A 23,834-nucleotide genomic window follows, 5' to 3' on the forward strand; every position below is an offset into this window, starting at 1 on the left:
TAACATTCAAAGGAAGTTCAAAAACCTAGATCGAATTGTTTACGTATGGAATTTCGTTTCTCGAATCGAGTAGTGAATTACTGGAATTCTCTACCGAAACACGTAATATCAGCACCTTCTGTCGATATATTCAAAATGAGGTTGGACCTCCACAGTGTTACAAACTGAAAGGATTAATATAAGTCAATAGACCTATTCTTATTAGTGAAGACTCGAGTCTCGGTTGAAGGCCGTTCCTATCAAGGTCAGTCAACCGATAATGACGGACAGTAAATCAGCTGGTTTTCGGTTGCCAGATATTTGGGATGATGATGATGCTATGTATTCGCTTATGCAACCTATACGACGCTCAAAGGTTATTGATCCAGTCAATTATAATGCTAAGATCACATTTTGGAAAAGGATATTACTATCCTATGCAAAAGATCACAAGGCATTTGTAATATGTAAACAATCACTTCAAAAGCTATTTACTCGACACTTCCCCGTTGAAGGCATAGATTTGTATCCTCAATCACTTGGAGAGGTTATTTCTGATTTGGTGTCAGAAGGTGTACTAGAACCAGTAATTCCAAACAGAAGTATCTTGGGCAATATTTTTACGGCCTTCTCGTATGTTGTACACAAGCCAATATCATGGGCATATCACTACTTAAATGGGTTGGTTTGTTTTTAACTTTGCCTTTCAATGGTTTTTTAGAAGTATGATGTATATATCTTTCAGTTAACCTTCTTTGATGACACTGTAGTACTCTTAGGTTGTGCTAACCTGTCTATATATTAGGTTTAAAGTTTGTGAGCCAATAAAAGGCCGTCACCTGTTCGGTTTGAATTATAAGTGGTTCGTTTTGCTATTAACTAAGTTGGATAAATCGTATTTTCCATCAAAACACCGCAGTAGAGTCTAATAAGCTAAAAATAATATCAGTTAAAGTACTGCGGATAAAAAACTTCATATTTATCTTCCATAATGACCTCAAATATAAATCTACTCTCTAGTGTTCTATCATACTAACACTACACTATTCATGTAATATATCACTACGAGAAGACCTAAATCCATATTGTTTCTAACAGTAACATACTTATGACAAAAGCTTCCAAGCCTATAAGTATCCTAATCAGCTTCTTTCATCGATTAATCAATCAAAAAATCGATGCACGTGTGTTTTGCGTGGTGTTTAAAATTAACCCAATAGTAAGTAAATCGATGTTGATTTACATTGGTGTGGTTCACTCGGATTCTGTATTGATTTACTGGTTCAAACACACTTTAATACAAGTAGATGGTACTCACCCTATACATTTTCATTCGACTCGAATTTTATGACCATCTTGCACATTAAATGTAAGTATGTTGATACACCGTCAAACAATCAGCCACAACGTGGAAATTGTGTACGTACATCGGTTCAAGTTGCCATAGCCCACTAGCACACCGAGACCAAATCGTCAGACCAAATCCCAGAATAGTAGAGGTAGTAACTATATGAGTGGTAATCAAGGTTAGGCATCGAATATACGATTCGGAAAAATATAAATTAGTAGAATAAGAACAAAAAGGGGTATGAGGAATTTAGAACCTCAGGATTTGAGGAAAGATAAGGAATAGACACATGTGTGCCGTTGCAAACGAGTTTGAGCTATGTCATCCACAGTTTCTAATCACTAGTTATGATAGTCATGCGGACTCCAATTAGGCAGTCTACACCTATGAACATGGCTCAGTTCAACTGTCAGTGACTTCATGGATTGATTCCGTGCTTTGATTTGACCGCCCCCAGTTTTCAGCCTACTCCTGCACCAGGAAACATCGCCCGTCAAGGTGGGCGGTGGTTGGACATGTGTAACACATGTCCTAATCACCTCAGTTAGTGAAAACTTACTACATCGTCAGTAGGTTTCCCATCTTTACCTAGTACTCTGTTCCTTACTCCGTGTTTCCAAAAGACGCGAACGATGCCTCGTAGACACCTATGATCGGATACCAGTAACCTACGAATATTCTCTATTCATAGCTATGTTTCACACCTCTAACGTAAAACGGAGAAAACTGCTGCTCAGTAAACTCCCTTCTTGGTTAGAAGACGGATATCTCGCCTACACCACATGTGATGCAAGTTGGCAAAAGCCAATCGACCTTCTGAATCCGTGACGAGATTTCGTCAGACACTAGACCATCAATATTGATGAAACTCCCAAGATAAATGAAGTGATCAATTTATTCAACTACTTCACTCCCTATCACTAATTCAGTCGATGACGCAATCCAATCCTGAAACGACGTTTTGCAAGGGAGAGAACTGCATCCCAAACATTTTTGCATTATTGCTAAAGGAGGTGATCAAAAGACTCGATTTTGTCAGCGTTTTCACCAAACAGAACTATATCATCTACGTATTCTAAGTCAACAAGTGAATCCCCTGGTAAAAGATCGATCCCTGAAAAGTCAGACGATAAAAGTGTTACATCTAAAAGCATGTCTATGAAAAAGTTAAATGAAAATGAGGAAAGCGAGCAACCCTGACGAACACCACTTGAAGTAAGCAATTCCGATGACAGTTCGCCGTAAGCTCTGGTTCGACCAGTAGAGTTCGAGTAACGAACTTGGTAGACCTTTCAATATCATAAGGGGTTTTTTGTGGATATTATAGTATTTTTAATAGTTGAGATCATGAGTCAATTGAAGCTAGACCATCATGGAAAACCTGGAAGCGCTGGACCTTCCAATGACAGATACTGCCTTAGAACCTCAAGACCAACAGAGTCGAACGCCACTTTAAGTTCAAGGAATACAACAATAGTAGGACGTCTAAAAGTAAGTCTGTGTACCAGAATCTGCTGAAGGGTGGATATTTGGTCGATACATCCGCTTCTAGCCCCCAAATGCCCTGGTACGGCCGAGAGTGGGGAGGGGCCACCCTCTCTCGAAATGCTCTCACATGGCCACGCGTATACAGCCACTGCCAGGAAATTCCCACTCACTGCCTTCTCGCGATGGAGATGTTGTTTACGAAATTGAGAGGACGAAAAGCAAATGTCTGACTCTTTAACCGGGCTTGTGGATACTGAGGGTTCACCTAAGGGAGTTGGAAAACCATGATTCCAGACCAATAGTGCACATGGGCCACACGATTGTGAAGCAACAAATGAAGTATTAACCTATTGTTGGTCACCGGCTACCATGGGACTGCATCTCGTAACATTGCTCTACTGTCTTGTGGATTAGACCTTTTAGTCAAAGGCTCGGGCAGTAGCTCCCTAAGAAAACCACCTGCTTCTGTCTGGACACCTGGGCAGTATCTCAGCCCACAAACAAACAAAGTGACATGTGTGGTGCATATGTATTCGTTGCCCCTTTGTATCAATATTTATGTGTTCAAATAATAATAAAATAATAGGTTTAAAACCAGTCTGGTTTTCTCGGGTTCGCTCTCCATGGGCTCTAGTTAGACGTTGAAGTATTAGTGAGACTAGTATTTTTGATACTATATCAGTTAGACTGATTACTCTGTGATTATCACAAAAGGAGTTTTGTCCTTTCTTATTAGTCAGTTAGCTACAACCTAGGACTAGATATCGAGACCAGTCAGATTGGATTACGTCCAGTTCTCATATTTTAGCCAAGATTTCAGTCAATCTATCGCTAAAACTGGACCACCATCCTTAGAAAATTTTGGGGACTAGTCCATCAGGCCCCACTCCTCTCCCCCGCTTTAGATTGCCTATAGCCTTTTCAACCTCACTAATAGTTGGAGGATTTACATCGATTTCCCATTTAGGTTGTTTGGAGATAGTGGGCGACTAAAGTGTAGCTGAAGGAGAGTTGGACTTTTCCCTAAAGTGTTCTGCTCATCGGTCCAATCTCCTGGATCTAGAGTGAATAATAGCCCGTCATTTTCACTAACAGACAGGTTTTTACTACCCGTTTCCTTGATACTTTCGAAAAGTTATCTACCCATCACTTCTGCTTTCCCTAACCACCATTACCCACGATCATTACGTAGGCTTTTTGTCAGCCTACTTTTAAGCTTCCTACGCTCCTCATCGTGTTCTGAGCCAGGAAGGATGAGTTCCTGAGCATTTATCAGTGCTGTAGACGCCGCCGAAATCCACTGATTTTTCCTAACCCTTTGGTTTAAATTACTATTAGATATCATCACTGTTTCCACAGGTTTTTGGATATCATATCAAGCTACCTCTGGGTGAACATCACTTTTACGGTTAACTAACTCCTCTGGTTGTTCCTGAAATATATCCTTAACTTTTTCATCATTAGGCTGAACTCTAAGGAGTTTCCTTGCTGTGGCTTTTTTACGTACAGCAAGGTGCAGACAAATATGTTCTCGAACTAGAGCATGATCCGAGTCTAAACATGTACTCAAGGATAAATGACAGCATTTTATCGAGCCCCTCTAACGATGGCTGAAGGTAGTATGATCTATTTGAGTCCATCGATGGGTCGTTACTTCAGACGATGTTTCTCCTTATGTTTAAAGTTTGTGTTAACCACAGTTATCTGAGCATAGCTGCAACAGAAGAACATCATTATCTGTTCGCTGGGCCACAACACTGTAAGATCTGCCCGATTGCCTTTCGGTTTGGTTTAGTTCACGTACTTGAGCATTAAAATCACCCGCCACTACTATTACATCAGAGAGTAGCTTTTTGGAAGAAGTTGGATAGCTTCCTAAAAACGTCATCTTTAACTTCGTCCGAGCTGCAATCAGTGGGAGTGTAGGCGGAGACAACGGCGTGTGTCCTTATGTTTTCAAGTTCTGTAGCAGCAGAGGGGATTATTTGGTTCATTAGTTATATTTAAGTCTTTCAGTAAATAAAACTAATTGCAAAAAACACGGTTTTACTCAGTTCTGCTTCATATTGAATCATCTAAAAACTATCTAATGTTCATGGAATTTTGAAGTAACATTTTAATGGCATTTGTAAAAGTACGTCATATTCTGTTTTCATCAAATAGTATAGAAATATACATGATTCGAAATAACAAATATCAAGCGATTAAGAAAGATACAAATTTAAGTGTTTTGTATTTTTAATGTACGTTTATTATTCACTACCTACAGTGTAGTATCATGATCAGTGGGTTTTTTATTTCATGTATGTACTTTGATTACATGTGAATGACTCATAAACGTCTCTAAAATACTTTAATCCAAACCAATTTAAGGTAGTTTTCCTGGTTCAACCTCAACCCTGTACCGCTTCAAGTCATATAAAGAACTGATTTACTTGACTGCGCTAGCGTAAAGGTAATTAATTTGCTTAATATACATGAGATTTCAGTACAAACAGGTTTTAAGGTATCAATAAATTAAAATATTCAATGTGATTTGTTTGCAAACTAAAGTCTAAGGCATATAAACCATCCCCAACTTGTACGAATTCATTACCCCAAAGATTTTTCATCTTTTAATTACCACGAAATGAATCAAACATATTAATCCATACCAATTAAAGTTAACGTCAAAAACACTCCTAAGCTTTAGATCGTAGATACTCAGTATAAAGTATAACTGGTATTCGATGTGAAAAGGGGTAATCGTGCTCGTACCATTTGAGACGCTTTATGGTACTGTTGCTTCCAAGGTTTTATCTTACTTGCTAGTTATAAAATATCTAGTGCCCACTCTCAGATGATTGTTCGACATTTCTACTACTCTAGCGTTGAATTAACTTCAGATTATCGTTTTATCCTTTGAATATTCTCATATTCCAGTCAGCCATCATCTAATCCATTGGAGACTGATACATCGGATCAGCAGTTTGTGTTCAGTCAGTTCGCTGAAAATTCCGCTATGGAATTTTTGTCTTGGTTTCATGACAATTACCGTGACCAGAGGTTATTACCACATTCAGCTGTGTATGATATAGAGCTTTTTAACTCAGCCTTGTCAAACTTTTATTCCCATGCGGCCACTCGTGAATACATATTTGATTTATTGAGTAATATCAAACACTGCGTTTCTGTGGAAACCACATCTACTTCAGATTCCCAACCGATTCAGGTATGTTTAACACCCATTTAATAATGGATTACTGATTGTCGAAGTTATGTAGTAACTTACACTATTTTGAATATTATATTATGATCAGGCAATTTTAGCAAACTTATGTACAGTGTTCCAATAAACAAGCTGTCCAAAAGTTATAAATGAGTATATGAACAGTAATCAAACACTGTAAGTCTACAAGCATACACTTTTCCATAAACCAAGAGATTACTTCGTATAATTGAATATTATTGTACAACTCATGAGACTGATTGTCATTTTACTACTCTCTACTAACGTATCCTCAAAACTTCGTCAGTTTATAGGATTAGGTTTTGGCTTAATACTTTGTTCAACTGGCTTAAACAATATTTTTGTATCATCATTCAGAACTAAAATCTAGTAGTTGATCATCAGTAATGTAGATATTTTACCATACGTTTTCATAATAAGAAATGAACAATAAATGGCGACTGATCGTTGTAGGCATCATAAATTTTTATCATATATCTCTTTAATGATATTTTACGTCTGTAACAAAGAATTCCAGTATTTCCGAATGGCTTGAAATGTCTTTGTTCTTTAAAATATTTTCCAATCAGAAAATTAAGAAGAATAACCAAGACATATTTCACTCAGTTGAAAGATTTATCTAGCTTTTGTGAAGAATACAACAGATAACTATGACAGGGTTGTGACTGAGTTTTATGATTTTTAAGACCTCCTCCATGGTATTTTGATTTACTACTATATTCTAGACCAACACATTTTTTTCCATTATACAACATGACCATTTATGCTCTTTTTTCATTGTCTCAGAGTCGGCAAATAATGTGTTGTACGGAATCCTCTAGCGTGGCATTTGTAATTCATTTATAGATAGCAGTTTCATGTTTTTATGGTATGGTAGTTTTAGTGTGCTACGTAGTAAAATAAGAATTAAGCTATTTATTTGTATTTGAATATCTAATGTAATATCTTTATTTTAATAGATTATTCGCGTTGGTGAAGATATTAATAGCCGGCCGAACAAACCAACTAATTCAGACGCTGCAAAAATAGAATCTTCTGCACTGAGTGGGATTGTTCAACTCAAATCTACTATTAAACAACTTGAAAATGAAGAGAAAAGATTGGAAACCGTTATAGAACAGCGTCGAAACCATATCAAGTCCTTATTGTCAGATAAAAGGTAAGTACGTCTTCACTGACTTATCCCTGACCGTAGCTTCTGTCTTGACATGGTGGTAGGGCTTGCCTGTCGTGATGACTCGACCGAGTTGTATTGGCTGGAACACGTGTTCCTACCGTTCCAGGTAAGTCTGTTGGAAAGCAGCAATAGTAAGAGCAGCAAGTTAAGGCCCGAAGGCGAAGTCCATGACGTCAGTGACGATTGAACTGAGCCATGTTCATAGGTTCTTGTTTCACTAATTTATATTTTCTCGAATCATACCTTCGATGCCTAACCTTGATTACCACTCATACAGTTACTACCTCTACTATTCTGGGATTTGGCCTGACGATTTCATCTCGGTGTGCTAGTGGGTTATGACAACTTGAACCGATGTACATGCATACCAAGTTATATGTTGTTAGTCACCCACATACTCATTGCTAACTTATTAGAATTATAGCTATTAGACGACATTTTTTAATTGTTTAAATAGTCCTTTGCATTTGCGAACATGTTTTTAACCTTACGTTGTCTCTTGGTAACAGGAATTCAGAAGCAAAATCTCTATTACGTCGTACGAAGGTGTTAGAGAAATCTCTAGAACAAAAGCAATTACAACTTAATAATCTGGAGACAATGTTGATTGATATAGAATCTGCAACAGAAAACAGGAATATTGTACTCGTTCTAAATAGTGTTAATGAAGCTCTCAGACAAGCTGTTGGAGGATCTAATGCTTTAAGTAAAGCAGAAGGTGTAATGAATGACGTAATGGATAGAATTCAAGAAAGTCAAGAGGTAAATATCGTCGGTGAATAATTATTTGCATCAAGAAAGCTTATTCATTATTTTGTTATGGTTTTCACCGCTTATATTTTTTGTTTGTCTCACATTGAACATCTGAAAAAATTTTCAACTTAATATTTTGATGCAGCTCAGTAACTAAGTAAAGACTTGTTATCGTTGCCTTTAAACCACTATTTCTATGGAGATTAGTGACATTCACTCAGCATAATAATCAGAATCAGTTTCAAACTTGCTATTCAATGTTTGGTATTTGAGCGATTTAGCCATTAATTCACCGTAAAATGTCATAATGCTATTTCACAGGTATAAAGTCCTTGGATGAAGTTGAGAAAGTTCCAATCTAGGAATTCAAATGTGAATATTTTTTTGCAGTTATCCCTTAGTAGTTACCTTTATGATAGTTTTTGTATTAGGTTCCTTCCTTGTAGCTTAAAAATTAAAACTTGCTCATAAAGAAATGAAATGATACTTTAATCCCCTGAATATTTAAACATGTCTCCAACATAAGGACTTTTTTAATTCAGTACCTGTGCTCAGTACGATTGTTTTATGTGATAAATGTTATCATTTTGCACGGTATAAGACTCCATTCTTGACTTTGAGTCTCATTATCTACGTGAGCTGATTTAATATGGTCAGTCTTAACTGTTGATTATCTTAATCAAATATCCATTAAAAATTAAACCTCACAGGGTTGTGAGGATTGTTGAGTTTCATTTAAATCATGAACCGATCAATATTAGACCACCATCGGAAACCTGGAGGCACTGGAGAGGCGTGTGTGCATTCACGACCCCGCACTCTAGACCCGAAACCAGGACCTTGCATTTCGTGAGAAAATGCTTAACCTTCAGACCACCAAGTTGGTATCCAACGATGCTAATGTCTAACCTCAATCCGTCGACGACATTGTGCAACCATCTTCCATTGTCTTCAGTGGCTAACTGCCTAACACTCGACACAGTTGAACTCCACTGGTCCCAGCTTCTCTCACAATAGATTTTATCAGTTTTGAGATCATCATTTTTTGTTGTATAAGTAGTCGTTGAAAGATTTCGGCATACAAACATAACTTTTTTGAAGTGTTTAGTAAAAATAACATTCATGTAAGTCATCTAATGATTTAAATAATCTAATTGTTTTAAATTCATATATTCTGTTCATACATTGGCTTCACATATAATTATTACTCAATAGTATAATCGTAAAGTAATAACAACTGTGTAAACCTTGTCTGGAATAGTAAACTGTCTTTGTGCCCTATAGTTACGAACCGTTCTCCCGTTCTGAACATTTTTCACGTTCATTATCCATCTTGCACAGTCTATAAACAGACTGGTTAAAAGAACCTCATAAAAGGCACCACTCATTTGCATAGAGGATATCTTGTTTAACATAGTGTTACTTTCTATGTGCCTAAAAGTTAAAGAATATCCAACCATTAAGTATGTATGCTTTATTTTCTTTTTTTATCTGTGTAAATGTTATTCTAAATGTTAGTACACTTGAACCATTAAGCCTCTGTTTACTATCTCCTAAACAGAAAAGTTCCGAATTTGTGATGAACATCATTATCTTCTTTAAAATGTCTCATTTCTTCCAGATCTCAGATGTTGTTTCCAGTTTTGGACGTACCTCTTTTGGATTGGAAGATATGAGCGATTTGGAACAAGAGCTTGACAATTTCCTTGTTGGACCAAAGAAACCATCACCTCCGGGAAAAACACAACCGAGCTTTGATGATTTAGAATCTGAACTTGCTGCTCTTAAATTAGTAACAGATGAGGTAGCATCATTAACTGATCAAAATTCATTATCTTCTAAGCAAAACCCTGTCATCATTGATAAGTGAAGGATCTACTGCGATGTAACCATTGTTTCGATTCCATGCTATTTCAGCATATCTAATCTACACTCTTGAGCTTTCACATCAAAATTCTAGTATAAAACATGAGGAGAATATGAGAAATCTTTTGTATTGATTCAGAAATCTATCATACATGTATGTAACTAAATATTTTCCATATTGTTTTTTCTTTTGTCTTTTTAAATTATAACATTTTACAATGATATACTTTGTTTTATTTCAATAACTCTATAATAACTGTCGATATTATGTTAAACTATATTCTCTTCACTGGATTACAACGCCTCTTATATGAAATCACAACAAACATTAGAAATAATAACTGTCATTTCCAAAATCTTAATAATTGACGCTTTTCTGTTTATGATATTTATATTCTAAGGATAAACATATTTCTAACTAAAGACTAGTAAAGCAAAGAAATAAGTGCCTTTTACTTGTTTTGTTTTACTAGATCATTATCAATTGACATTTATTCAAATTGCACACTTCACTTCCTTTGGTGGAAGTTTACATTTACGGAATATTTCTTTACTTTTTTAGGTCAAGATTTGGAATCTCAACTACACTTAATAGGCTCATTTTAGATACTAACAATTGCTTTATTCAATAACGTATACTTGGCAAAGTAAGGGATTCTGTGTATAAAATATTTCAATTATCCCCTCTGAATCTGCATTTTTATTTCAATGCATATGTTTGTATAAGTTGCTCTTACAACGGTGCTTAACAGTTCTTTATCTTATATTAGGAAGGTTTTCAGTTAGTTTCACTTTTATAATTTTATCTGTCGCATAACATATATCCTAGATAAGTTATTTTAGAACTTCTCTACATACTTTTAGACGCATAAATGCCGATCTACTTGCACTTTTTCCTGCCATACAATGGACAACGAGAAATTTTTGATTTAAGTGGACAGTTTCTGATGATTAGCACAACAAAATTCAGTGAAAAAAAGCATTAATAGTAATGACTAAATCTTGTGGTGTTTTGGGGTTAGTAGAAGTTTACTCTCATTTTATGACATCCCCGATATTCATTTAGTTTTGGCGGATTTCTAATCACTATTTCATTGTCACGTTTACAACACTCACTCAATGGCTGACGACTATTTCACTGAGTAATCAAACAGAGGTCAGCTTTAAGCTAAGACCATAATGTAAAGTAGATGCACTAATCAACTGTCCAAGCTGAATGAAGTGGAGCATTTATTTATTTGAACACATAAATATTGATACAAGGGAGCACCAGATATATATGTGCCACACAAAAAATTGTCATTTCGTTTTAATTATGTGAGGGCTATAATACTGCCCAGGTGCCCAGACCGAAGCAGGTGGTTTTCTTAGGGAGCTACTCCTCGAGCCTTTGACTAAAAGGTCTAATCCACAAGACAGTGGAGCAACGTTACGAGATGCAGTCCCATGGTAGCCGGTGACCAACAATAGGTTCATATTTCATTTGTTGCTTCACAATCGTGTGGCCCATGTGCACTATTGATTTGGAATCATGGTTTTCCAACTCCCCTGGGTGGACCCTCAGTATCCACCAGCCCGATTAAAGCGTCGGACATTCGCTTTTCGTCCTCTCAATTTCGTAAACAATATCTCCATTGCGAGAAGGCAGTGAGTGGGAATTTCCTGGCAGCGGCTGTATACCCGTGGCCATGTGAGAGCATTTCGAGAGAGGGTGGCCCCTCCCCACTTTCGGCCGTATCAGGGCATTTGGGGGCACTAGGAACAATAACGAGGCGGAATTGCATGCATATAGCAAACAATTCTCTTTGAACCTAGCACACAACGATACCATCATGCACTGTCCCATCGCCCTTGGCAGATCAGGCAACCTGAAAGTCACGAGAACACCATCAGGGCATACAACAGGTTAGGTACAGTATTTGAACCTGTTCTTCGATGACTGAAAGTCAAGTGATTTCACTCCTGACGTAAGGTTCCACATGCACGTACAGATCCAGACATTCAGATCTGCATATGTATATTTATAAACTCATCATTTTATTTAATGGGTGGTTGAAACTGTGGAATTCACAGATAAGATGTATTCAGTTTTACTAAGACGCAGACAGGATGTCTAAGAACTGTAGTATCTCGTACTATATCAAGCCCGCATGTGTTATTCTAGCTTCCGGACAGACAAATTTATTTATCTTGAGTCTCATTTTGACCTTATCAATTACTCGCTTATTAACCTTGACTGTTTTATGTGTGTGTGTGTCTATCGCCTACCCTATTTATCACATGTCCTTAGCTTGTCTTTGTCTGACTACAAATATTGAGTCACGCCTTAACAAAATGAGTTGGTTCACTTGCATTCGATTCGCTTTTCTGATTATATGCCTGGATCCATACATGTATGAAATATATGTATCTAAAATCCATCCTCATATTTGGCTTATTCTGTTATTCACCCATTCGAATTAAGTCAACAATTACACACGAGAGTAGGGAGGATGTATATTTCTTTAATGTCATCACACGATAGAATTGGAGTCATATAAATGGACCACGATAAAGTTGTGAACCCTACTTATGACTTAGAGAAACCTGTAAAATTATATTAACGAAGAACCTTCCGAATCCCATCCATTCAAAAAACCCAACATAGCTGACAATATCATATCAGTGACTACTATTTATACTACTTACAAGTAGGCAAAACATATTTGTAAACTTGAATGAAGAAAGAACATATATAGCAGAGTAATATGAATTCATTTATTTCGTGAATCTTTCTTAGCTGCTTACAACCTAAAACCATAGTATTCGTCATTAAGGTGAAAAAAGTATGCATACTTTATATCAGAAACGTACATATTCTAACTCAGTTTATCCTAGACGTCTTAATGATAAATACTATGATTTTAGGTTGTAAACAACTGAGGAGAATCCACGAAATAAATGAATTCATGTTATTCTGCTACAATATTTATTCAAAAATATATTTAGTTGAGTCCCAAATAAGTTTCCTGAGTTTTCATTCAAAAAACACACTTACCCTCATTAGCTATATAGATGAAGTTGATATTGAGTCTATGTATTCCTCCAGTACAAACGTTTTTTAGCCTATGTAAATTTAGACACATAATATCATATATAACGTAATTTTCATCTTTCCCTTACGCTTTCAACATTCATGATAGTAATTTTTACACACAAGTTTCATTTTACGTTGAAAAGGAAACAATCTAGACAAATTAACAGCGTCTCTATGGATAATCTCTCAGGACTGTTGTTAATCAATTTTTAATAGCCACATTATTGTAAATGTAACCAGTCAACTCACCAGTAAAATTTCTCTGAATAGAATAGGTATGGATGACATATGAATAATATATGATACACGTTTTGATTTGGTTCGGCGTTAAAATAAACATAATGAATCTACAGTATGGTATCATGTCAACCTTTAAATAAAGAAATGGTAATCATCTGCTAGCTATAAATATAGCTCTTAGTAAGAAGAATGCATGACTTGACAAACGATCACTTTGTCGGAAGATAACTTAGATAAGATAATATATGAGCTTTCAAAACTTCTACCCACTAAAACGTAAAATTGGCTTAGTAATATAACTGTTCCATTAAATTAATGGCTTCTGCAATCCAGATCCAATATGATATTTTAAACTGCTGAATGAAATATTGAACAGATACTCAATGAAACCTACGTAAAATTCAAGCAACATATGAACCGTCAATCTATTCTGTCATAAAGTAAAGTGTCTATATCATGTTAAAGTTCGGAGAGAAGTCAAATGTGAAACAAATTTTGGAAAATAGTTGTCGAGGTAAAGAACTACACCGATTCCACATAAACTCTAGCAAACACTTTTCCACATCCCCATAGTATTTATCGGTTTACATGTGTACATGGAAACATACATGGAGGAGTAATCTAGCTATACGGTCGATAATAGTAGGATATGTGTTAAAAATGACTTCAGATCCAATTCAAATTGCAATGTAAAACAAGCTCAAAAAACTAAAAAAATTCCTCTCCTAAGCTAAACATAATTTTCGAAGACCCTAAGATTCACTGCTTACAAATTGAAAGGTGTTTTAAGCTCATTGTCAGATTTGTGTTCATAGGTTTACTAAGGCTACAACTATAAAAAACTTCAAGCCTCCTTAACAAATTATTTCTTCACTAAATCTGAACTAAAAATCCTTACTCCACATTTAATGTCAGGGGTTTCTTGAAGACGTTTTCTAAATTTCTTTCAAACTCTCTTGATTAATAAATGTATGATCAGATTGTTCAAAAATGTACATTAGATTTTCTTCAAAACAACCTCTTATTATAGTGTTATCAAGTATAATCTATGTAAATATTTGATAAACTAATGATAAGCATGTTGGTACATATAAGGAATTCACTATGAGTATTGTTTATTACCTGTTATCCAAGCAAGAATTTTCATTGGTTCAGTAAAACGAGCGTTTATATTGGGGAAAATATGTGATTTGGATATCAGTTTGTAAAAGGAGCTATATTCTATATTTTTCATAGTAATATTACTTTTTGATAGGTTGAACGACTTAGTATAAACAACACTTACATATACAATTACTTTCGTAGTTGTGCGAAGTTTTTGTACAATCCATCAATAGATATCATCATGAAACTACAGAAACTGGGATACCATTGAAAATCAAAAAGAACCGGACAGCTGTTTAATTAAATTATGGAGTTTATCATCATTATGTTCTCACGACCCCACACATGAATAAACTTGGTGACTTTAATTTCTACCACAGTCATCGTATCGATGAGTCACTTAACTGGAATCTAATAATTCATTTTTCTAAACTTTATTCGATTATCGATATCATATAATACACATTCAGAGTTTATCGAAGATTTAATGTTTCCCTAACAATTTGATTGATCTTATAAACCATACATTCCATTATGTTTTTAATAAGCTGATTTCAAAACTGATCATTAACAAATATTATCAGAAGGGGTTTTGTGGAGACTTCGAGAGGTAAATCCAGGAGTTCTAGTGAGAAGCAGTGACCAGTGGAGTTCAAACTATGTCTGTTGTGAGATATCAACTCACTGAAGAAAATTGGTGAACGGTTGCTCAACTTCATGGATCAGTTGAGGTTAGACGTTAACACTGTTGGATGCCGGCTCAATGGTCTATCGGTTAAGTGCTCTGGCGCGAGACTGGTAGGTCTTGGGTTCGAATCTCGCGAGTGCGGGATCGTGGATGCGCACTGCTGAGGAGTCCCATAATAGGGCGAAACAGCCGTCCAGTGTTTCCAGGTTTTCCATGGTGGTCTAACTTCAATTGACTCAAGCTTTCAACTACGACATTAACAAACAAACAACTACAATAATTATGGACAATGAAGAGAATGATGAAAAAGCTGGTTAATACATTCAGATTTTTAAGTTTTCTAATCGATATTATTTCATTAAAGAAAAAAACTTATTTTCAGTTTAAATCCTTTTCTAATAAAAAACTAAATCATACAAATTTTAGTTCAGCTGGTTATATTATAATTTTTTTAAAAAGTGAAATATTATCCCTGCTGATTGGTAGTACAGAAAAATAAAATCAATGTCTTTAAATGCCTTTTTTTTAATGATCAGTTCTTTAACTTATCATAACAGAGATTTTAAGCATTCCATTAATTACACTTATCACAGCTTGAACTCATTCACGAGACGATTGAAAACCAAGAGGTGATTAAACAGTTGTTTCGTTCCAATGTATAAATCCTTCAGTATTACACTCGTAGAAATTAAATCCCTAACTATAAAAACAACTCGTTTGTCATCTTATGAAATAATTCCAAGTTAGCTCAATCTGTGATTATCTAATATTATTGGTGACAACTATTTCACTCCCAAGATATGTAAACATATTAATTACTTATATAAGAACTTTCGTCTAAATTAGAGCGAATAGTTTCACAGTATTTGGGTGCCGAGTCGATGTAAGACATTAAAATAGGAATAATATATTTGTAAAATCTCAGCGAATGAATTTTAAGTAAACCCAACGTTTCGCCTGGCAATCTGGTCCAAGCTTTTTCAAGGAAATATTAATTACTTATTTCAAGATCCTCATATTTAAAAGACTAATATTTGGACGAAGAATATTCTTTTCGATAAATTCTCTTCAGGTTCTACAATTATATATCCAAATTAATGATCTGAATAAATGGCCAGATTAAGGGCAAAATGCATCGTTCAAAGCTAAAGCATGTGAATTTAGGATTATCAAACAAAATGGAATAAAACAAAATCGTCAATGTTGACATGACTCATAAGGAATGTTAACTTAAGTCAACTTATATTTCGATAATGTAATAGGAAGACGAAGATTATGAGAACTATGTGATATATTAGCGCAATACATTTCAAACAATCTGATCACACACTTGTTAAGAACATTTATATATAAAAATAAAAGGTCAACTTATATTGTTAAGTGAAAATTTTAAGATCAGTGATCAGAACAAACATGGATTAGATAGGGTGAGAGAAATAATAATGCAATTACAATTCGATCAAATGTAAAAAATTAGTAAGACATAACAAGGTGGGATCAATGCGAAGTGAATGAATTATGTATAGGGGAGATTGATAATGATGTTTAATAATACAAAGATAATTGTGACAATAACATTTGATTAAGATAGGTCGTAAGTACAATAGTCAAATTAGATCATTCAATAGCTAAGATTACTATTGATTAATTGGCCTTGAGGTTGGACAGGGGAGGAGAAGCGGTTGAAGATATTTTTTGTAGGCATAGCTCCGGTTTTTTAATCCGGTTGGCTACTGCTTCAGCCATTTGAAAGACTTTAAGTCTGACAAGCTATGGAAAAAAAATTACTGACCCAATAAATCATTGAAAAGAACTGGTTTATACTGGCACTATGACCAGTTTGCGCTAAACGGGACAATATCGAGCTGTTCACTTCCATCGTCAGACCTTTGCTTAGTCATGCTGGGAGCTGTTCGTGCGCACGAAAATATAAATTCCTAGAACTTTGACCAATATAACTTGCTCTACAGGAGCAGTCGAACTAATAAATACAAATTGAGGTGGTCATTCTAGGTAAGTCACCTTTTCGCCTCGGTGTCACTACTGGGCACGTAGAAAACACTAATCGTAGTTCTCCAGCGTTGACAGATTTTTGAATTGTTCTGTGTAATCTCCGAGTTAATATTTCGCTAGCCGCATCCCCTCTGAATTGTAGGCGCATGAACAGGGATTTCTTATTCACGTTTTGTATTTCGCCTATTCCCACCTTTGTGATCATATATTTAATTATAAACTTTCTGGGGTAACCGTTCTTCCTAAGAGTATTACGCAAGGTGTTTAGCTCTTCTTCAACTATATCCGTAAAATATATAGTGCATATTCGGTAACCAAGAGTTTTGATCAGGTTTCTTTTGTAATGTAGAGGTACAAAGATAAGGAAATGTGTGTACTGCTCTGTCCAAGTATTTATCGAAAAGAATATTCTTCGTTCAAATACTAATTACCTAATTATTAAATACAAGTTAAATGACTCAAAAGTTATTATGATATCTTAAATTATATAAGTATGCGGTGTTAATTTCAAGATTTGTGACTCGTAAATCTATAGCAAAATTAGCATTAGTCCAGCCTACTAAGAAATAAAATCTACTCTAAAAGTTATAAAGATCAAATATAATATGTCTAAGAAGTGTCATATAATTAAAAATCAGATCAAGATTATTAGAATAAAAACAGGATCACAAATACTTTTAACTACATTCTATGACATTACAACGTGATATTATTGTGCCCTGGTATCTAACTCCATTTGGATCGTATGAATGATTGTCATCAAAACACACATGTTGTCAATCCTCCTGACTCGCGTTAGTAAATAACGGAATTAAATAAGCCAAATACGAGAACGAATTTCGAATACGTATATTTTGTACAATCGTTGGTCGAAAAGCACAACGAAATGACGCGCAATGGAGGAGAGTGAGACAACTCAAATTAACCAAGCGTGAATCGATATTTATAGTGACACAAAAATAAGTTACATACATGGGATGAGTAAGATAAGAGATGCACGTATATACGCTTGCATAAAAACAGTCAAGGTTGATAAGTAAATAATTAACAAGGTTAAAATGTGACTCAAGAAGAATGAATAAAGTGGTCTGTCCAGAAGCTAGAATAAGCCAATATGAGCTTGACATAGCAACCGATACTACTTTTGTGTAAGTGATTTGTTAATGTCATATCTGTAACAAGAAAAAGATTTATTTCACACGAAACTTAATGAGAAAAAAACAGGATAAAAAACTCGAATCTGATTGAAATGAAAATTAAAAAAACACTTCTACCTTGATACTTGCTAATAAGTCATACTTTCTTGTACAACATTTTTGTGGGATTTAATTTGTCCTACAGATATACTAGTAGAACTGTAAATGCGATCCTGGCGATCCCAGAGTCTATGTGAAAGCTATTTTCAGCACAAGGACAGCTTGGCTTTAAACTTTATCTGTTTCGACCAGTATCTCACCAGAAATTCTTACGTTGAGTGCTGTTAAGTGTTTACGGAGAAGAATCGAAAGACTGGTCAAATTCCTGTATTGTCTCCCCACTATGCGGAAACTCATAGTGATGACCAATTTAAAGGAAACGGTTACCGAATACATCCCTTATTAGAACTGGAATTAGCAAAAGTATGTTCAGCTCAGATAGAAAGATAAATTGATCTGGAGAGGTTACGTCAAAAGGGAAGAGAACATTGTAGTCAAGCTATGACTGACGAAGATATCATTTGAGTATACATATGCCTCACATGCAGTTGATGTTTCTCCTGGGAAGAACTGGATACCAATCATATCTAAAGCTTTAGACCTACCAGAGAGAGAGAGAGAGATCGTAAGGTTTTATGATAATCCTATGAACTATTTTAGTTTCATACGGAATTTTGAAGACTTTCGACGAAAGCGTTGGATCCCGATCTAGGTTAAATCATTTGATTCAATATTGTGATGGTGAAGCTATAGCTACAATTGTTCATTGCTCGAATCAGAAGGCTATCGTAAAGCGTTAGAGCTTCTCGAGGAAGCATTCGGTCAAAAGCACATAATAACTCACTCATTTATTGATAAGACGCTGAACATCCCTGCTATTAAGCGGACTGATACAGATAATTTAAGAAGGCTGTCTCGTGAGATTCAGATTTGCGATCTAACACACACACAGATGAACTATGTATCCGATCCTAATTCTACAAAGACCATCGAATGTATGTTTTTAAAACTCCCACCACACTTACAGAGAGAATCGGTTAATGTGGCATGTAGAAATCTTAAGACGAGTAGAGAGCCTTCATTTAAGGACCTTTGCGAATTTGTGAAGGAGCAGTCGAACATTGCTAATACTAAATATGGGTTACTTGTCAGTAGAGATCTTTCAAATTGCAACCAAAGACAATCGGCTGTTGTTACTAAAAGAAACTTTGATTCAGAGTTTAAGGTGAGAATGTCGTTCGCTAATACGAGTGGGTCTGATATCGCTCCACAAGTAAGACCAAGCACCTTTAGGTGTTTATCACGTACTGGGAACCACCCCTTAGACCAAATATGAAAGGTTTAGAGATAAGGATGTTAATGAAAGGATAGAATTTGTACTAAAGAAGAAGTAGTGTAATGTCTGTCTGAAGGCAAACCACATAGCAAGAAATGTTGAGCACCGAGGTCATGTACTGTCGAAAGATGTGGCTGGAGACACCATACCTTGTTACACAGGAAGCGGGAAGAGCAGAGACAGTAATAGTAGTGCCCACAGCAATACCCAACTTTCTGCTGAGGAAAATGCTAAGCGTGTACAGAGATAAGTAGCCGAAAAGAAAATTGTTGACGCTAAACCCAAGGCTGCTAAGCCGAAAACTGAAGCACCATCTGCTAATAAACCCAAATCAACTCTAAGAAAGCCTAAGGAAAAGGTCATCAAGCCGAAAGTCAAGACACCAAAAAGGCCAAAGGCCATTGTAACAAAGAAGCCAGTAACTAAAACCCTGAAGAAGCAGGTAGCGCATATTCGTCGTGGTATCGTACATAGTGTTGAGAAAGGCGCCTTTGTACGAGTTGTGAATAAAATTAAGAGTGCATCTGGTAGCTTTAAAGGGGCCAATGCTAGTCTTAGATTATGTGTAGTTGGGACCAGAATAAGGTAGCAAATGTGTCTGTAAACTCTCCCTGTTGCATGTCACCTACCAATTGAAAGACATTATTATCCTATCATATTGGTGTGACTCATAATTTTTTTAATTTCGATAAGACACGAAATACTGGTCGAAAAAAAGTTTAAAGCCAAGTTGCCCTTGTTCTGACTATAGCTTTCACATAGACTCTGGGATCACCAGTATCGCGTTTACAGTTCCACAAGTATATCTGTAGGACAAATTAAATCCTACAATTAATTCAAGATAACATAGACGAACCAATAACGGTTGACTAGCAATTAACTCAAATATTTTAAATAAAATTTAATGAAAGATGGATAAATCACCCCTAATATGAAATAGAAATAAACAGAATTTGAAGTAATTTAGGAGGATTTCTTTAGCAGTTTTTTCTTCGAAGAATGGTCTTAAAAGTGGAAATTCGCTTTACATTCTTTGTAATACTGATCAACATACATCTTAGTATATTGTCTTAAAATCTAATCTCCATTACCTACCAACCGATCTCCATATCAAATAGTAAATCCGTTCGTATTAGCGCTAATACCTATACACCCGTTAAATAAATTTATGGTTATCTGAGTTCAGCAGTAGGTTTATGAATAACATTTTGGTATTTGAACTGTGATGTACTAGGTTCGAGTCTCACTGTAAATATCAGCAATAGGATGCAGGCACATCCTGGCGATGATTTCACAATGAGGTGAAACTTTTGTCCTCGATTCTACTGCTACCTACTACTCAACTTTAATATTTAAATTATTCGCAATAATCACCATGACCTAAATGTTCATCATCAATATTTACCTGTCACAGTGTATACGTATCAACATAACGAAAACAAGTATGGTAGTAGTAGTAGTAGGAGTAGTAAAATTATCTTAAGATACACTTCAGACAAAACAATGAAATATGCAATTAGTTACATGTATACAAAAGCATTCATCTCTGCATCAGTATTCAGTATTAGTCATTTCAATTGCATACTTGGATAATCGATTAAGATGACTCATTTAATTGTCCAAACTAGACATAGGTCTAACATATTTGTGAATTCATGGCTTGCATGGACCTGTCTCATTATTTTTTTCAAAACATAACTATCCACAATTTTTCAATAAATTGGATTGTACATAATTTCTATACGATTTAAGAAAACATTGATCAATAGACTATTTTAGAATATGTAGTGGCGTCAGTCTAAATCTCTCCATTGACAACATTGACTGAGATTACGCGCATTATATTTGATGTTCATTAAGTGATGTATCCAATAATTTTGGCCATTCTTCTCATTTAATTAGTTGATGAATGCTAGTGTAACCTTTATCAAGGATTGCATTGCAATCCATAACTTCCACCATATTTGTTTTCTTAGTGCGAAATGTTTGGTTGCACCGCTTTAATACATTCATGGTAAGCAGTTTTGGGTACCTCTAGATGTTTGAAATGCAGTTAATCACCTACTAAATAAAAAGAGAAATGAGTGAAAGTGTTGTGTACAACAGATACAGTGAGCATTGTAAACGTTATCAATGACCATAGCTAAAGTATCTGTTTTTAAATTCACTTGTGATCTCCCATACTAAAAAGACGCAGATCGAATATTTGTCCTTTTTATACTGATATGTATTAAATATTTTTCTCACTAATAGCGGGTTAGTAAAACCTTTCTGATTCACAATAAGTGTTCTTCCATGAAGCGGCACCCCAACAATTTATTATCTAATTGAAAGTCTAAGACAGGAAACAGAGATTTGATAAATAGCCCCGCTACAGTTGAAAACAGAATGATATGACGGATCATTTTTCCTTTGAGATTTTAAATCATATACTGCCACAATTATCGAACAGAACTCTATTTTCGGGAGTCAACTAGTAAGTTAAATGGCCATGCATAGTTGAGAAATTCATACGATGGTAAATTCAAGCATTCGGATGTTAACATACTCGTGATCAGAGTTATACATCAAATGGACTCAACAAAAATTTGTCTCAGTGTTGCATCCTTATTTAGCTGACAACAATATATGCTTTGGTAAAAGAATTACATAAAAAGCTTCTAGTTTAGACACGGTATGCTGATAGAACGACTTCATAATCTCCTGGAAAATTCTATAATGTTCGGTAGTGTGAAGCTAATTCATTGTGAATCTAACCTCTTGCTTCAGTTCGAGCAGTTGATCAAAATCCCTATACGGTACAAAGTTCACTACAGAAAAACACTAACTATTTAATCTAACCAACCGAGTTAGAAAATATTTTTTTAAATAAATCAGTACTGGAAATCTCCTGCTTTATGAATCTAAACACCGCCCGCATATATTTCAGACATTCCAGTGATTAGTGACTAGCGAAGTTCACTCATTTTGAAAGTGAAATATATATCACTAAAACTATGAAATAACATTAGTTATATATCATAAGAAATAAGAACCATTAAATATCAAGTTATTAAGCAAAGATGGATAGTGGCTAGCAGTGGAATCCAGGACGCGCGTTTCGTTTTATTTGGGACTCGTCAGCTGGATGTACCTGCATCTCAGAGTTGATGTTCGAACCCAGTAACTTTCGTTCCAAACGCCATCGCGTTATCCACTCGGCCACTAAGTCCTGATAGCCACTTGCTTGTGCGATTGGGTGAAGTCTAAATTGTTTAATTGAATCTTCCCATTGATGTTTAGGACTGCAATTGATCAGTCTCTTATTGGTATATATGCATACTGTGCGTATGCACAGTACTAAGTGAATCAAGTTATTAGTTTAAAGAGATCATGTTTACATCAAAAGCTGAAAATCTTTAGTTCAATCTTCTGTATAATAGTGAATAAATACGTTTACGGAGTCTTAAAATAGAATTAAATAGTTATTCATTGTTACCTGATTTTTGGTCATTTCCCAATCAATGTCAATTCATAACAAGGGTTATCAAGAAATCGAAAGAAAACTGTTTTATTTCAAAAATCTAATCAATGTCTAAAAATTAATCCATTTTCTTAAGTCTTTTATTTCATTTAAAATTTCTACTTGTCATAAAGTTAGTAGTTAGTGTGTTAGTTGGTGTATCAAGAGAAATAAGAAAGAAGAAGAGGAGGAAGAAGAAGAAGAAGAAGAAACGGAAATGTGATATTGATCATCAATGAAAAATAAAATATCCCAAATATGGCAAAAAGGAACTAAGCATGATAGTTACATGTAAGATCCCATCGCTAATGAATATCCCATAAAGACGTTTTATGAGTTTCATAAATTACATTAATTTTGTAATATTCATTTATATATGAGCGTGTATTGTTTAACTAAAAAGAAATTAGACTTATCTTCTGTTTTCAGTAAATGTTAAGGTATTCTTAGTGTTCAAAACGCTTTCAACATGTCTTTTCATATGGTTACTGAAACTACTAAGTTGAATGCTTCATCATTAATCTAAATAATAATAAGTTTTTAATGATAGTAATTATACATATATCACAAGGTGTTATATCCTAGTGAAGAAATAAGTACGGGTAACTTTCCGGGACCTCCTAATGGACTATGATTCTGTTTATATTCTTACTGTATAACTGTTCAGTAACTAGATTATGTATATCTATATTCCTCTTATCACAAGATTCATTTTGACCTATAAACTATCATTATACGATTTACTGTCCCTAAATTATGTTCAGTTTATTGATTATTGTCTCCCGCTTTCACATCCACATTTGGCTTGAGTTTGTACTAATATTATTGTCTTCTTTATG

The 23,834-nt window shown here is 35.1% G+C and overlaps 1 protein-coding gene across 1 annotated transcript; it reads left to right on the forward strand.

Moving 5' to 3' along the window:
• Positions 1 to 259: 259 nt before the first annotated feature.
• Smp_035110 (hypothetical protein) lies at positions 260 to 8,004 on the forward strand (the record flags this gene model as incomplete). The annotated part of the gene is made up of 4 exons (XM_018793380.1): positions 260 to 660; positions 5,738 to 6,026; positions 7,004 to 7,203; positions 7,731 to 8,004. 4 exons carry the CDS (start codon positions 260 to 262, stop codon positions 8,002 to 8,004), a joined length of 1,164 nt encoding a protein of 387 aa, XP_018647898.1.
• Positions 8,005 to 23,834: the final 15,830 nt, after the last annotated feature.

The sequence above is a fragment of the Schistosoma mansoni genome, chromosome 1 (genome assembly GCF_000237925.1).
Source record: "Schistosoma mansoni strain Puerto Rico chromosome 1, complete genome".
Lineage (NCBI taxonomy): Eukaryota > Metazoa > Platyhelminthes > Trematoda > Strigeidida > Schistosomatidae > Schistosoma > Schistosoma mansoni.